This window comes from Aedes albopictus, chromosome 2 (genome assembly GCF_035046485.1).
Source record: "Aedes albopictus strain Foshan chromosome 2, AalbF5, whole genome shotgun sequence".
Classification (NCBI taxonomy): domain Eukaryota; kingdom Metazoa; phylum Arthropoda; class Insecta; order Diptera; family Culicidae; genus Aedes; species Aedes albopictus.
In genome coordinates this window covers 480,086,785-480,100,143 of record NC_085137.1, presented here as the reverse complement: position 1 = coordinate 480,100,143, position 13,359 = coordinate 480,086,785, and the positions used below count along the sequence as shown (strand labels likewise).

Sequence of the window (13,359 nt, the reverse complement as noted above, 5' to 3'; positions counted from 1 at the left end):
CAGTAGTTTCTATGCCTACTATGCAAAAAAAAAGCAAATAACAAGTTTTTGACATGTTATGTTATGCAAGTATACATTTTTGAAGATTTTCAGACATAATTGGGTTACTTTGATAATTTTACATTGATTGTGCTTACCGGTTCAAAGAAAGACTCAAAAAGTGGCTCGCTGCGATATTTTAATAATATAAGATCGCAAGTCAGACACTCAAATTCCATATGTGAAGTTCTATGATATATTTTGAGTGATGTGTAGATCGCTCAACAATGTTTACCTTTTTGAAATAGATTTTGGTGCTCTTGTTAAGCAAACATATAGGTTCTTTCTAGTTATACCAGATCTAATGCTCTAACATTGAAAACAACTAAAATGAAAATAAAATAACTAATAAAAACTGTAAGAAAGAAAAATATAGTTTTATAGTATCAGCCTATCGACATAAACAATTAAATATGTGCATGGAAATGCAGGTATTTTCATGAATATAAGGATATTTTTTCTTCTTTTTTGCGAATTTTAACTAAAGCTAATTCTATACACAATATTGATTTCTATTATATAATTTGATTTTAAAAGCAAACCATTAGCGCACATATTTGCAGCTAGGGTTGGATTTCAGAAAGCATCAGGATGTTAAGATTCCACTATTATAAAAAACAAATAAATAAAACTTAGTGACTGGCCTAATATATTACAATAGGTGTTAACCTAAGAAATGTCAATGTTGAAATCTTTCTGCTGCGCTGCTTACTTGTTAAAACATAGTTTTCAACCAAAATTACAAGTTTTGAATCGGTGGCTTGCTACTGTTATCTGATCAACAGATGAAATCTCAGAAAAAAAATCTTTCCGTATTCACAAAGCGGGTGTGAAAAATTATGATCAGCATATGAAGATATAAAACGATGATTAACTCTCAAAACATTTACATATTGTTACTGTCATGCAGTATGAATCAGTAATGATCAAAGCAACCCTATAATTCCTGAAATTCTTTAAAAATGTACACTTGCACGTACTATAATGTCTAAAATTTGTCGTGTGTTGTTTTAATTGCATGGTAGCCATGGAAACTAGTGAACAAAATCGACTAACGTAAGAAATCATAACTTTTTCATTGATTGTGTTATCATTATTATAGCGATATCTCAGCTCATGAAGGAATAAGCTCAAAACTGTCTTCAGCCGAAATAATCTACACAAAATTTGCTATAAAATAAGAAAATTGTGAATAACAGGAAAAATTTTAACATCCCTATAAATTGAGCATTTTTGAGAAATTTGGTGAAAAAAATCGCGATTTTTTAATATTTTAACCTTTGCCAAATATATAAAATCAGCTTTGATGACCTAAACTCCCTCCAAACTTTGTTTGCGGGACCCAGAACTATGATTTACTTTGATTGATGACTTTTAATTCTTTTATTTTTCAACTCATATTAGCATTTTTTTGGTAAAAATAAAAAAAAATGGTCCATTTTTATTAAAATCGGTGCGTGCAACCTCTAAATATTTTTTGATTGAGTTTTCATGTATGGAACTATTGTTGCTAGGACCCTAATCTATCATTCTAAGGGTGAGCAAGTTAACTTTTTGACACTTTTTCTATTTTGGGACACCCTAATGTATATGCTTCACCAACGATTAAAACAAAAGTATTTTTTAAACTTTGAAAAAAGTTATAATGGATTGACACTTTTTGGATTTTTCTCGAAAAAATGTATTTTTTTACATCATTGCCAATAAATTTTAGTGTTGATATCCAAAGATTTTCTACTTCTGTTCTCAAGTTATCTTCAATCTGATATATTAGAGCCTATTTAGATTGAAGAAAGAACACATTTAGTAATTTTTGTGTGGTACATATTGTAAATATGACTTATTTTCCTCTATGTATATGGGTAAAAGTTTCAACCCGGTATAACTTAATTCGCCGTGAGAAAATATTACATTTTATAACGTCATATTAAGTCATATTGTTGATAAACGTTAAAAATTTCATTCAATTCGGTTCACTGGTTCCGAGATATGACAGTTCAAAAATGAGTTGTCTAAAAAATAGTGCTTTACCCGAACGGTTCTAACTTTGCGATACATTAATCAATCGAGCCCGAATTTGTACCAATGATGTACATATAATAGGTTGACAAACAGTCAAAATTTGAGATTTTTTGATGCACTCTATGAAAAGTTACAGCATGTTGAATTTTTTGTGGGAGAAAAAAGTTGCCTATCCCAAACATTTTGGCCATCCCCTGTATATTTAAAGTCTACACTGAACGACGGCTTGCGGTAATTACCAGCATGAAAATGTTTTCAAATTTGCCATGGAAAATCGTGATGATCGACCAACAAACACTTCTTGTGTGCGTTTTGTATCCTCCCATTTCAACCGGTTCGATAGCCGATTGGTAGCGTGCGAGCCTGGTGATCTCAAGGTTCTTGGTTCGAATCCGGTTGTCAACAGAAACTTTTTTTAATTATAAATCGGGTCCATGGTAAAACTGAAAACATTATTCTGTTGAATTGAAACAAAACTCAGTCTGCACAAATTTAGTGGCGTTGTGTATTTAAAATGACCCTCCGAATAGTAATTTCAACCAAGCCATCGTTCAGTGTAGGCAAGAACGCATTGGTTAGCGTCTATAAATTACGTCACGCAAAAATTTTCCATTTTCAAACCACCACCCATCCTCCTCCCCCCCCCCCCCCCCATCCCCCATATTCACACTTTTAGTATGAGCCTCTGAAATTTTTGTATTGGTTGTCACACTTTACTGAACCTCCTCCCCCCTAAAAGCGTGACGTAATTTATGGACGTTGCCTTGTTTTTAGTGTTCATTTCTCGCTCACGTCAGTATTTGTAAAGTATTAGGAGTACTTCCACACGGCTGGTTAAGCCGAAAAAAACGGTAATTTATTAATGATGTCATGGAGAATCGACTGAATCGGAATATCCGGTTAAATCGTTCCCTGTTGCCTTTATTGTGAATAAGATTTTCATTATCAACAAGGTTCAATGAAATTCACTGAGTTGTGGCGAAAAATTCTTGAAATTAGTGGGCCCAGAAAACACTGAGAACATAATGGCTTCGGCGTATTCTCCTTGCATCACCAGGAAATAAAGTACCTCCCCAAGCGATAGCTGCGATAAACTCCTACAAACAGTGGAGAACCCAATATTTTCTAGACCATCGGTTATGACGCGAATGCTCATCATACGGCCGGAGAGTACAAACATCAATACTCAGGTCTCAGGTTGAGTATCTTGTTCAGTATCTTTCCTCCAAAAACATTTATACATATATGCAACGGTGATGACCAGTCAACGATTGAAACTAGGTTTATTGTGAATTTGACTTCATCTAGTCAATTAATCTCACACAAAATAAAAAATACCGTAAAACTGGGTATCATTGATCGGCGGCGTAACATTGATCGGCTTAAGCAGAATCTCATGTAATGTTCAAACAAACATTTTTCGTTGATCTGATCGTTCGAATCTGATATTATTTAGCTATTGAATAACGTGGAATTCATCAAAATTGAGTTTCACAGATATTGGAATAAATCTGTTTTTCTTAAATGTATTTTATAAAGCAATGAGAAACATTCTCAAACATTCATGTTTGGCATGAATACAAAAAACATTTTGAGGCTCGGAATCACTGAATAAACTCAAAAACGGTATCCAGAGTTGAATTTCACACACGAAATTTCAAAATAGTGCTTATTTTCAATGAAATATACGATTTATTCGAGCAACCCTAAAATTCCCTAAGAAACTACCAACCTTTAGGCGTTTCTCGCGAGGAATTTGATCTGAAAATAACTAAAGAAATACATAATTTGTATGAATATGAAGAACAAAATCGAAATCAGATACCTCCAATCTAGTAAGTAAGGGTGTTTCAATGCAAACGAACCTTGATCACTAAAATGATCAATGTTACCTCAAATCATTAAAACCAAAAATAAGATTAAAAAGCTTTTTTGGACATGTTTAAAAGATTCTAAATAGAAAAAAAGCGAAAAATGACGCATGTTTGGGCAGGGGCTCCTTGTTTAGTGTTGGAAATGAATGCACGCTTGGTAGCCAACGATACAGTGCCGGATTTAGTCTTTGGGGGGCCCGGGGCAAACCCATTGAAGAAGGCCCCCTTGTTGAAGATATATAAACGTTTTTTTTTTCCAATGTTTTATTGTATTCGTATTGTTTATTTTTTTTACTGTTATAAGACTCTAGTTTTGGTCCCTGGGACTGCTCGGTTCTGGAAGAGTACCGGTTTATTTCCCAGACAGCTGGTCTAAGCCGCGGCCGCCTACGGGGTGGGTCTCCAAAACCTCTTTTAGTCCCAGATCTCAGGGCGTCTGGCGTGGGGAGGTTTTCGGAGCGCGAGGGACCTAAATAATTTAATTTCGGTGAAATGAAATGTGCTTTTAATGGAACTTACAGAAAGATGATGGTCAACGATTCGCTTGGTGCCGAAGTTATGGTGCACGGTTGTGCTTCATCCGTCGGTCCGGCGGATGAACGTCGAAGACAGGGATGGTGTAGGCCGGAGTTGGGTAGCTGGGTTGCCCTTCGGTATCTGGTCTGGGGCCACGTAGACGGTGATCGACAGGGACGGCTGGCTTGGCTTGGATCGAAGAATCCGGCAGCTGACGGAGCTGGCAGAGAGCGGAGCGTAGGAATAGAGTGGCGGAATGGCTCACTGGGGCCTTCGATATCCGGCTCGGCGACTCGTGGACGGCTCTCGGCTGTGACGGCCGATTTGGTCCCGATTGAAAACTCCGAGATGACGGAGGACGGTGCGTAGTAGCCGGGTGTATGGATTCCCTGAGACACTTCCACAACGAAACAAAACTTGGCAGCACCCGGGAGTTTTCCCTTCCGATGGACGAAGTCGACGGTGCGTCTTTCCGGAATGGAGTCCTTCTGGCCCCGGTGAGTGTCCGACAGGTTTATCACAGCGAGATTTAGGTAGGTTTCTGGGCCACACGGGTACTCCAAGGTGCAAGAAACCTTAGCACGCCGGAAAACTTAAGGGCAACTTTGAAGCCACGCGGGAAATCACATTTAGTGTAACTAATACGCTATGCACCACTATCTGCTTACATCAACGCCCACAACTTGACTGACTGCCACCAGAGCCGTAGCGTGCGGTTGGCCAGGTTGGCCCCCGCCAAAGGCGCCAGGCTCAGAGGGGCGCCGAAAAGGCATAAGGCAAAAGGCAAACAGGATGAGTATTATCAAGATTTAACTGTTAAAAGTATCTAAGGTTGATCATGTGTTTTTACGTTTTTGCGATTTTTCAAAAATCAGATTTTTTAGATTATTTTGAATATTTACCACGATGTTACCTGGAAATTTATCTACCATTTTATTTTGCGAAACTATATTGTTTTTTTTTAATGAACGAAGCAAAATCAATATGCTTTCGAAATTCTAGCGAATGTTCTTTCTCAGGTTACTTCTGAGGTAAAATGCCCAGTGTTGACAAAAATATTTTAAATTATTTCTGTTCATACAATTGTTGGAAAAAACTTTATGTTTATTGGGGATTAAACTCTTGAAAAACTAGCGCAACCCACCAAGTCGTATTCACCCAAAAAACTATTAGTGAGTTTTTATTTTAATTTCTTCAAAACAAATTAAATATTTTTGGAGCCCTCAAAAAATTTCACCAGGTCTTGTTAGGTTTCTTCCATAAAATCTTTCAAAAATTCTTTCAGAAATTCTTCTAGGGATTTTTTTGAAAAATTCTTAAATTATTTCTCCCGAAATTCTTACGGAAACTTTTTCAGGAATCCTTTGGAATATTCAAAATTCTTCTGGTGATTTTTCACGAAATTTCTCGAAGGACTTCCTTAGAAATTCCTCCAGGAAGGCTATCAGGAGGTAATCTTGGAATATATTTGGAAATTATTCAAAAAATTACCGCGGATCTTTTTCCATAAAGACTTTATTAGAATATCTTAAACAAGAAATATAACAAACTTCTGCAGATATTTTTTTTTAATTTTTAGAGATAATTTTCTTCAGGGATACCTTCAGAAATTCCTTCACAGATTCCTTTCAAAATTCTCCTAGGGATTAATACTTCTTTTTCTCAATACTTATTTCATTAGCTTTTTTCCTGGGTTTCTCCTGGAAAACTTTCTGTGAATTTCTAAAGAAATTTTCCGATGTTTTCTTTAGAGATTCTTATAGATATTCCTGAAAGAATATTTTTGAAGTTTATAGATTATTTTAGAAATTCGACCAGTTTCCTTCAGAAAGTCTTCTACAGATATCTTTAGAAAGAAGAAATCAACCATGTCGCTTAGAAAATCTTCATTGATTCCTTCCAAAATTGGTTCATGTTCATTAGAAATTACGCAATAAATTTCTGCTAGAATTTCTCTAGAAAAGTTTTAAACTCTTCCAAAAAATCATTAATTTGGAACAATTTCAGACATTTTTTCAGGTATTCTATTATTAAATCTGCCATTGGATTTCTTCAGGGATTACTTCAAAAACCTTCTAGGGATTTGTTTTAAAAAAGCCTCCAGAGATTCTTTACGACTCCTTCAAAAATTCTCCTTTCAGAAATTCTTCCAATGGTTTTCCACATTTTTACAGGCAATCCTTCAGGCATTTTTTCAGGAACTGCTCCAGAAATTCTTGGATGAATTTCGACAGATTCTTTAAATAAAGAAGAAAAGTTACAAACATTTATTTAAAAATGTTTGCTTAAATATCAAGATGCTTCGAAAAAAATAATCTTTGACGCACTCTGTTTAGAGACGCTTTTTTGTAGAAATGTTTATCCCCATATTAGTTTTTTTTCTGAACTCAATAAGAACTTTTAAGGGATTTTAGAGAAAAATGTTCCGAAATATAAAAAAACTCGTTTTACCGAATTGTCGAATTCCGTAATACCTCTCCAGAGATAAATTTGCTGCAATCATGTATAAAAACCGATCCCTCAAAATAGCCATTCTGGGAAATACACTCCAATTTTGAATAATCGGATTGTTTAGCAATTAAAATATGTACTGTTTTAGCTTAATCGAAAGAGCAAAATTTGCTTCGATAAATAAAATGAAAAACTAGTTTTATGATTCTGGAATTGCAGCTTATACTTAAGAAAAATAAATCCCACATAAACTTCAAATTGAATCTGAAAGTAATTCCAGTGATCCAAAACTAAAAAAATTTGGATGTTGATTTCAGATTGTGAACTAATCTAGATTTTAAGGGATTATAACTATACCAGAACAAGTATAAAATATAATCGGCTTTGAAGTGCATTTTGTATGGTACATATTTATGGTAACAACATATATAGTGCTTTGGGATTCCTGAGGGCCCCCTTAATCTCGAGGCCCGGGGCACTTGCCCCCTTTGCCCCCTTAAATCCGGGCCTGCAACGATATTGCAGAAAATTGAAGGATTTAAGGAGCTATTGGGGTCATCCTACGACATGGATCTGGGTGAGATCATTCCGATTTTTTTTTTCACATCCTGGAAGGAGTTGGGGTAATTTCGCTAATGCGTTTTTATGAGGACTCCTAGAGTCTGGTAATTTCTGCAAATTAAACTTGCTCTGGTGCTGACCTAATACCAAATATATTATATTAACAATATGGGTCACTCTTGGGGATTTTCGGCGCTAGTAGTCAATGCTGTTGTGTCAGACAAAAATAGTTTTATTTTTCCTTGAACAGCGATGATAATATCGACAATTTGTCAGCCCTGCTTGATTTTTCCATCGATTATTAAATTGCGCTTTGACACCCCTATCGCTTCTTCCGAGAAATGAAGATGATAAAAACACAATTATTGCCCTTTTCCGATTGCTGTTGTCATATCATACAATGCCACCGTTCCGATGTATGGAAAAACCCGAAGTGACCCATATTGTTAATACTATATATTTGCTAATACTAAAGCAATTAAAATGTTAAAAGTAAGTAATTGCAGCCCACAATAATCATTGACAAATATATAAAAAATGGCTGAATTACCTCAACGGCCGCCGATTACAGGTAACACATGGGGCTACTCTGAATAAAATACATAATTCGGAAATAGCTATCCAAGCTTCTAAGTTTATTTTCCGGATACTCTAAATTCAATAGTGATGGGCAGCAAATTAAAGCTTTTGCTGGATTTCCTTAGGATGTTTTTTACTGTGTATTCTCCAACAGTTTCTTATGAGAATTCTCCAGAAATTTATTCTACAGTGCGAGAAATGAGTATAAAGACAGAGCCGTTTTCCATACGAAATAATCATGTTTAGGGATCAAAATCTCTTTTTCGAGCGATTCGATTGTTATGTAATTTTGTCTGCAACCTTAAAATAACCAAAATTTTGGCTAGAAATATAAATCATCATCCATGAAAACGTTTATATCGACTTTTCAGATTCAAATAAATATAAAGACACTTATTTCCATATAAAAATGTGTCTTTATATTTATTTGAATCTGAAGGTCGATATAAACGTTTTCATGGATGATGATTTATATTTGTTGCCAAAATTTTAGTTATTTTAAGGTTGCAGACAAAATTCCATAACAATCGAATCGCTAGGAAAAGAGATTTTGATCCCTAAACATGATTATTTTGTGTGGAAAACGGCTCTGTCTTTATACTTATTTCTCGCACTGTAATAATCCTTCAGAAGTTCCTTCTGGAAAACTCCAAGGAGCCCTTAGACGAACCCTCCGGGAGTTATTTTCGAATAATTTCCCGAACTTCATGCTCCACGGTTTCCTTCTGGGAATTCTACAGGGATCCTTCTGGGTATCCTTCAGGAGTACTTCCTGCAAATTCTTCTCAAGAGTCTTCTGAAAATTCTCCAGAAGTTCCTTCTTTAAGCCCTTCTGTTGTTTCTTCTGGACATTATTCAGGGGTTATGTCTGTGAATAATCTAGAAGATTCTTCTGAAAATCCTTAGAATTCCATCATGGATATCCTTCAGAAGATCCGACTGAGAATCTTGGAGGAGTTCTTTCTAGGAATCCTCCTAGAGTTTCTTATGAAGATCTTCCAGGATTCTTTTTTCTAGAATGCTCTAGGAGTCATTCAACACTTGGTTAGTTCAGGAGTTCCTCGAATTCCTTGATCCAGTTCCTGAATCCCAAACTACACTTAGGGGGCGTACACAAATTACGTCACGCTATTAGAGGGAAGGGGGGGGGGTTGCGAAACGTGACAACCCATACAAAAAAAAATTGAGGTTCCATACAAGTGTTACAAAGGGGCGAAGGGGGTTTTGAAAAAGGTCGATTTTTGCGTGACATAATTTGTGTATCACTATATGTAAATAGGAATCCTTAAACGAGCTTCTGGGTAATTTTCAGGAGAAATCAGCAGCTAAAAAAATCAATGAAAAAATCTGGATAAATTCACGGAAGGCATCCGTGGTGGAACCCCCAAAAGGAATCAAAGGAATCCCTTCTAGAGAAATGGACAGGGGGTATTTCATTGTTCATTGGTGTGTCAAAAATTTCGCAGCACACAGTTTGAAGAAAATACTATCAAATAAAGTTGATATGAACATATTTTAATTAACCCTTATGTGGCCGACAGGTTACCCGGGTATCCAGCGCCCATTTGAAAAGCACAGTGTAGAAAAAAGCAAAACATTTGTCGGACACTTAACGGTTAACGGTTAGTATACATAACAGTGACATGGGGAGACTTGATCCCTCCAGGATAATGCACACATTATATGTACGAAAAAAATAAATTCTATTTGCAAGCCGCTATTCACCTGGAATTCTAGTAGATTGAATAATAAAATGAGTCAGATAATTATTATTCTACTACACAGCATGACTATACATTAGACTGGGTCAACAAAGTCGATTTTTCGGAACAAAGCTTTTTCGACTCATTTTAGCGTACAAAGTAACTGTGCAAAATTTGGGAGCGATTGGTTGCTTCCCCGTATTCCGAATTGCGATTGAAATTTGTATGGAATTTTGTATGGGAAAACGTACTTTTTTGCATTTTTCTCATAAATTGAAATTTTTCGTCTAAAACAATCCAACCAATGACGTTAAAGTATAGCCTAGGATATGCCGAAAAACTTTGCCGAAGACCACAAAGTGATCCGACACTTGTGAAAAAAGTTATAACGTACAGATTGCCCGGTGGTGCTTAACAGTTAACATGTAAAGGAATAACATCAATAATAAAATCTCAATTTTTGGTCTAACTTTCAAGGCGAATAACTTTTTTCACAAGCGTCGGATCACTTTGCGGTCTTCGGCAAAGTTTTTCGGCATATCCTAGGCTATACTTTAACGTCATTGGTTGGATTGTTTTAGACGAAAAATTTCAATTTATGAGAAAAATGCAAAAAAGTACGTTTTCCCATACTAACTTCCATACAAATTTCAATCGCAATGCGGAATACGGGGACGCAACCATTCGCTCCCAAATTTTGCACAGTTGTTTCGGACGCTAATATGGATTGAAAAAGCTTTGTTCCGGGTTGATACGATCAAATTTAAAGTTTCTCCATACAACGTTGACCCACTCTACTATACATACTAGAGTGGGTCATCGTTTATATGGAAAAGTGAAAAATTCAATGGTATCCCATCAGATCAAAGCTTTTTTGATCCCGTTTCAGGATCCAAATAAGTGTGCAAAATTTGGGCACGATCGGTTATGTCTACGTTTTGCGCATCGCGTTTGAGGTTTGTATGGGGTTTTACATGGGAAAACACACTTTTTTGCATTTTTGTCATAACAAGCTCGAATTTTTCTAAAACCGTGTAACCGTTAAAGTGAAAACATAGCCTAGGGTGTCCTGAAAAACTTTGTCGAAGATCGCGAAGTGATCTGATGCTTATGAAAAAAGTTATAGCGTTGGCATTGCTTGGCGAAACATCATGATTTTGTTGCTATTGTTATTCCTTTACATGTTAAAACATAAACACATGCATGCGGTTCGTTGGTTATAACTATTTTCACAAGCATCGGATCGTTTTGCGGTCTTCAACAACGTTCTTCAGAACATCCTAGGCTATCATTTTACAGTATCGGTTAAAAAGTTTTAGACCAAAATTTTCAACTTATGGCTAAAATGCAAAAAAGTATGTTTTCCCATACAAAATCCCATACAAATTTCAATTGCAATGCGCAAAGTGTAGACGCAACCGATCGTGCTCAAATTTTGCACAAATACTCAGGACCCGAAACGGAACCAAAAAAGCTTTGATCTGAGAAAACGCTTCCGATGACCCACACTAATACATACACTATATTATTCAAAAATACAAGAAAGCTTGAAAAGAAAATGAATAGCAAGCCTCTGATGTTAACTTTCCTTTAAATGAACCATGTGCTCAAAAAGGGATCAAATGTCATCCTTTTTTGTTAAGAATATCATAAAACATGCCTTGTTACAAACCCAGTTTTAAAAACTCAAACAATCATTAAAAGTTCTTCTGTTGTGTAAATACTTGCAGTAGATGTTTAGCTACCATTCTTGTAAAACTTAGATCTAATTTTCTGGTTTGTGGGTCTAGTTTTGAAGTGCTTGTTCTAGAGGAATTCCCAGATAGAATAATCTTAAAAAGGAATGCAATGGACCGTCAGAAAGCCTCTCAGGAGGAATTCCTATGAAGAATTTCTTCCCAGTTGAAGTTTCTGGAGGAATTAAATCAAAATTTAAAAAAAGAATTATGTCTGCCCTTACATGCTATTTCAGTATCGTCATACCAGCAAGGAAGTAAAAATATAGCTGTTTGTGACGAACAGGCATCTTCAGTATGTTAGTGTTAGTTTTTAGACGACAATAGGACCTACTACCTCAGGTTGCAGATCAATGCAGGAATGGGGAGGGTAGTGATGATTGTTATCGCTTGTTGACAACAGACCGAAGAGTTTACTGCATCTGTAAAAGTTCATGCGGTTGCCGGAGTGTTGTTGAGAAATGTTTATTTTTGGCGTAGATTTGGCGTAGAGGTTCACGCATTGGTGTTTGGATGCTACACAGGCAACCAGTAATCGTATAAGATGTTGCATAAGATGATGAGTGGAGGTCATATGCGTGTATGCCTCCATTTAGGCGCATTTTAAATGTACGCATATCGCCTCCACTTTAACATCTTATACAACATCTTATACGATCGCTGGTTGACTGGGTAGGCGTAAAGTAATAGATTGTGTGAAATTTATACCTGTGAGTGGCACAGTTCACTTGGTTGCATAATTTGTGTAGCTGTTATATGATAGATTTACGCTGTTTCTGTTCCTAGCGATGGCTATGAACATACGTTTATATATGAGATCACATATAAATCTCAGAGAGAAGAGGAGTATAGATAAAGTAGATAGAAAGATTTCGTTATGGGTATTTTCTTGTACTTCTTTAAGAGTTACAAATCTGGTAACATCTAAACAACCTTATTGAGTAATGGAACAGATCGGTGATCGAAGTGTAATCATGAACAATGACCAGGTTTTTTTTCTCGCTGAAATTTTTCAGTGACATGAAATTGATTAGTAAGGACATTCACTTCACTCACAGCGTTCATGATTGTTTTGATCCTTTGATCCATCAATGTGAGAATTTATAAAATCGTGCTAAATTAGGTATTGTAAGTAAAAATAAAAATTTTGCTCTGTTGTTACAGACTTAACTTGATGATAATCTTCTGTCTTTCGTGATGATTTTCCTAGAGTAGCATTTGGTTTTTGAAGTGCAAGTATTTTATCACTTTGTCAAACGATAACGTAAACGTTGAAATTTCTGAATTTCTCAAATAAGGGCCGTGATCGGATGAACGAAGTATGCTCTCTCAGCCAAACCAAAACCGGTAAATTTCAGTCGCATAGTTTATTTCTTTAACCTACAGAGTCGACAGCTTATCAACATACTCGTTCGGAACGTGGGCGCCCTCAGCGCGGAATCCACCCTCTCCGTCAGCAACATACTTGACCTTGTACTCCTGTCCATCGTCACCAACGAACTTGAAATTGCCCTGCACGGTCAGATCTTCACCCTTCTGGTCTCCCTGCTCGACGCGACTCGTACCATCGTCGGTTTCATATCTGAAAAAAAAAAATGTCACAATTGGCGTCACTAAATCTAGAATCTGCATTCCTAAATTTACGATGCAACTCACTCGAATTTGTAGGTTCCCTCGCCGTCGGCGACATTTTCGTACTTGAGAATTTTGGTATCGGCAGTCACGGCCACCACGGCTACCAGGGCGAACACAATCAAGAGCTTCATTTTTCCTTCTGCAAAAAAACTGACTTAAGACTTTGACCAGCGTTCTGGAACTGCAACTCTACACCAACGCTTCTGTTGTTTTTCTGCTGGGGATGTCAATATGAGCGGTCTT

The 13,359-nt window shown here is 36.4% G+C and overlaps 1 protein-coding gene across 1 annotated transcript; it reads right to left on the bottom strand.

The window, feature by feature from the left end:
• Positions 1–12,813: 12,813 nt before the first annotated feature.
• LOC109399161 (endocuticle structural glycoprotein ABD-5-like) lies at positions 12,814–13,359 on the bottom strand. Its single transcript, XM_062849285.1, has 2 exons — positions 13,138–13,359; positions 12,814–13,063 (listed from the first exon to the last, which is right to left on the bottom strand). The coding sequence occupies exons 1-2, from the start codon at positions 13,245–13,247 to the stop codon at positions 12,862–12,864; spliced, it is 312 nt and encodes a 103-aa protein (XP_062705269.1). The 5' UTR covers positions 13,248–13,359; the 3' UTR covers positions 12,814–12,861.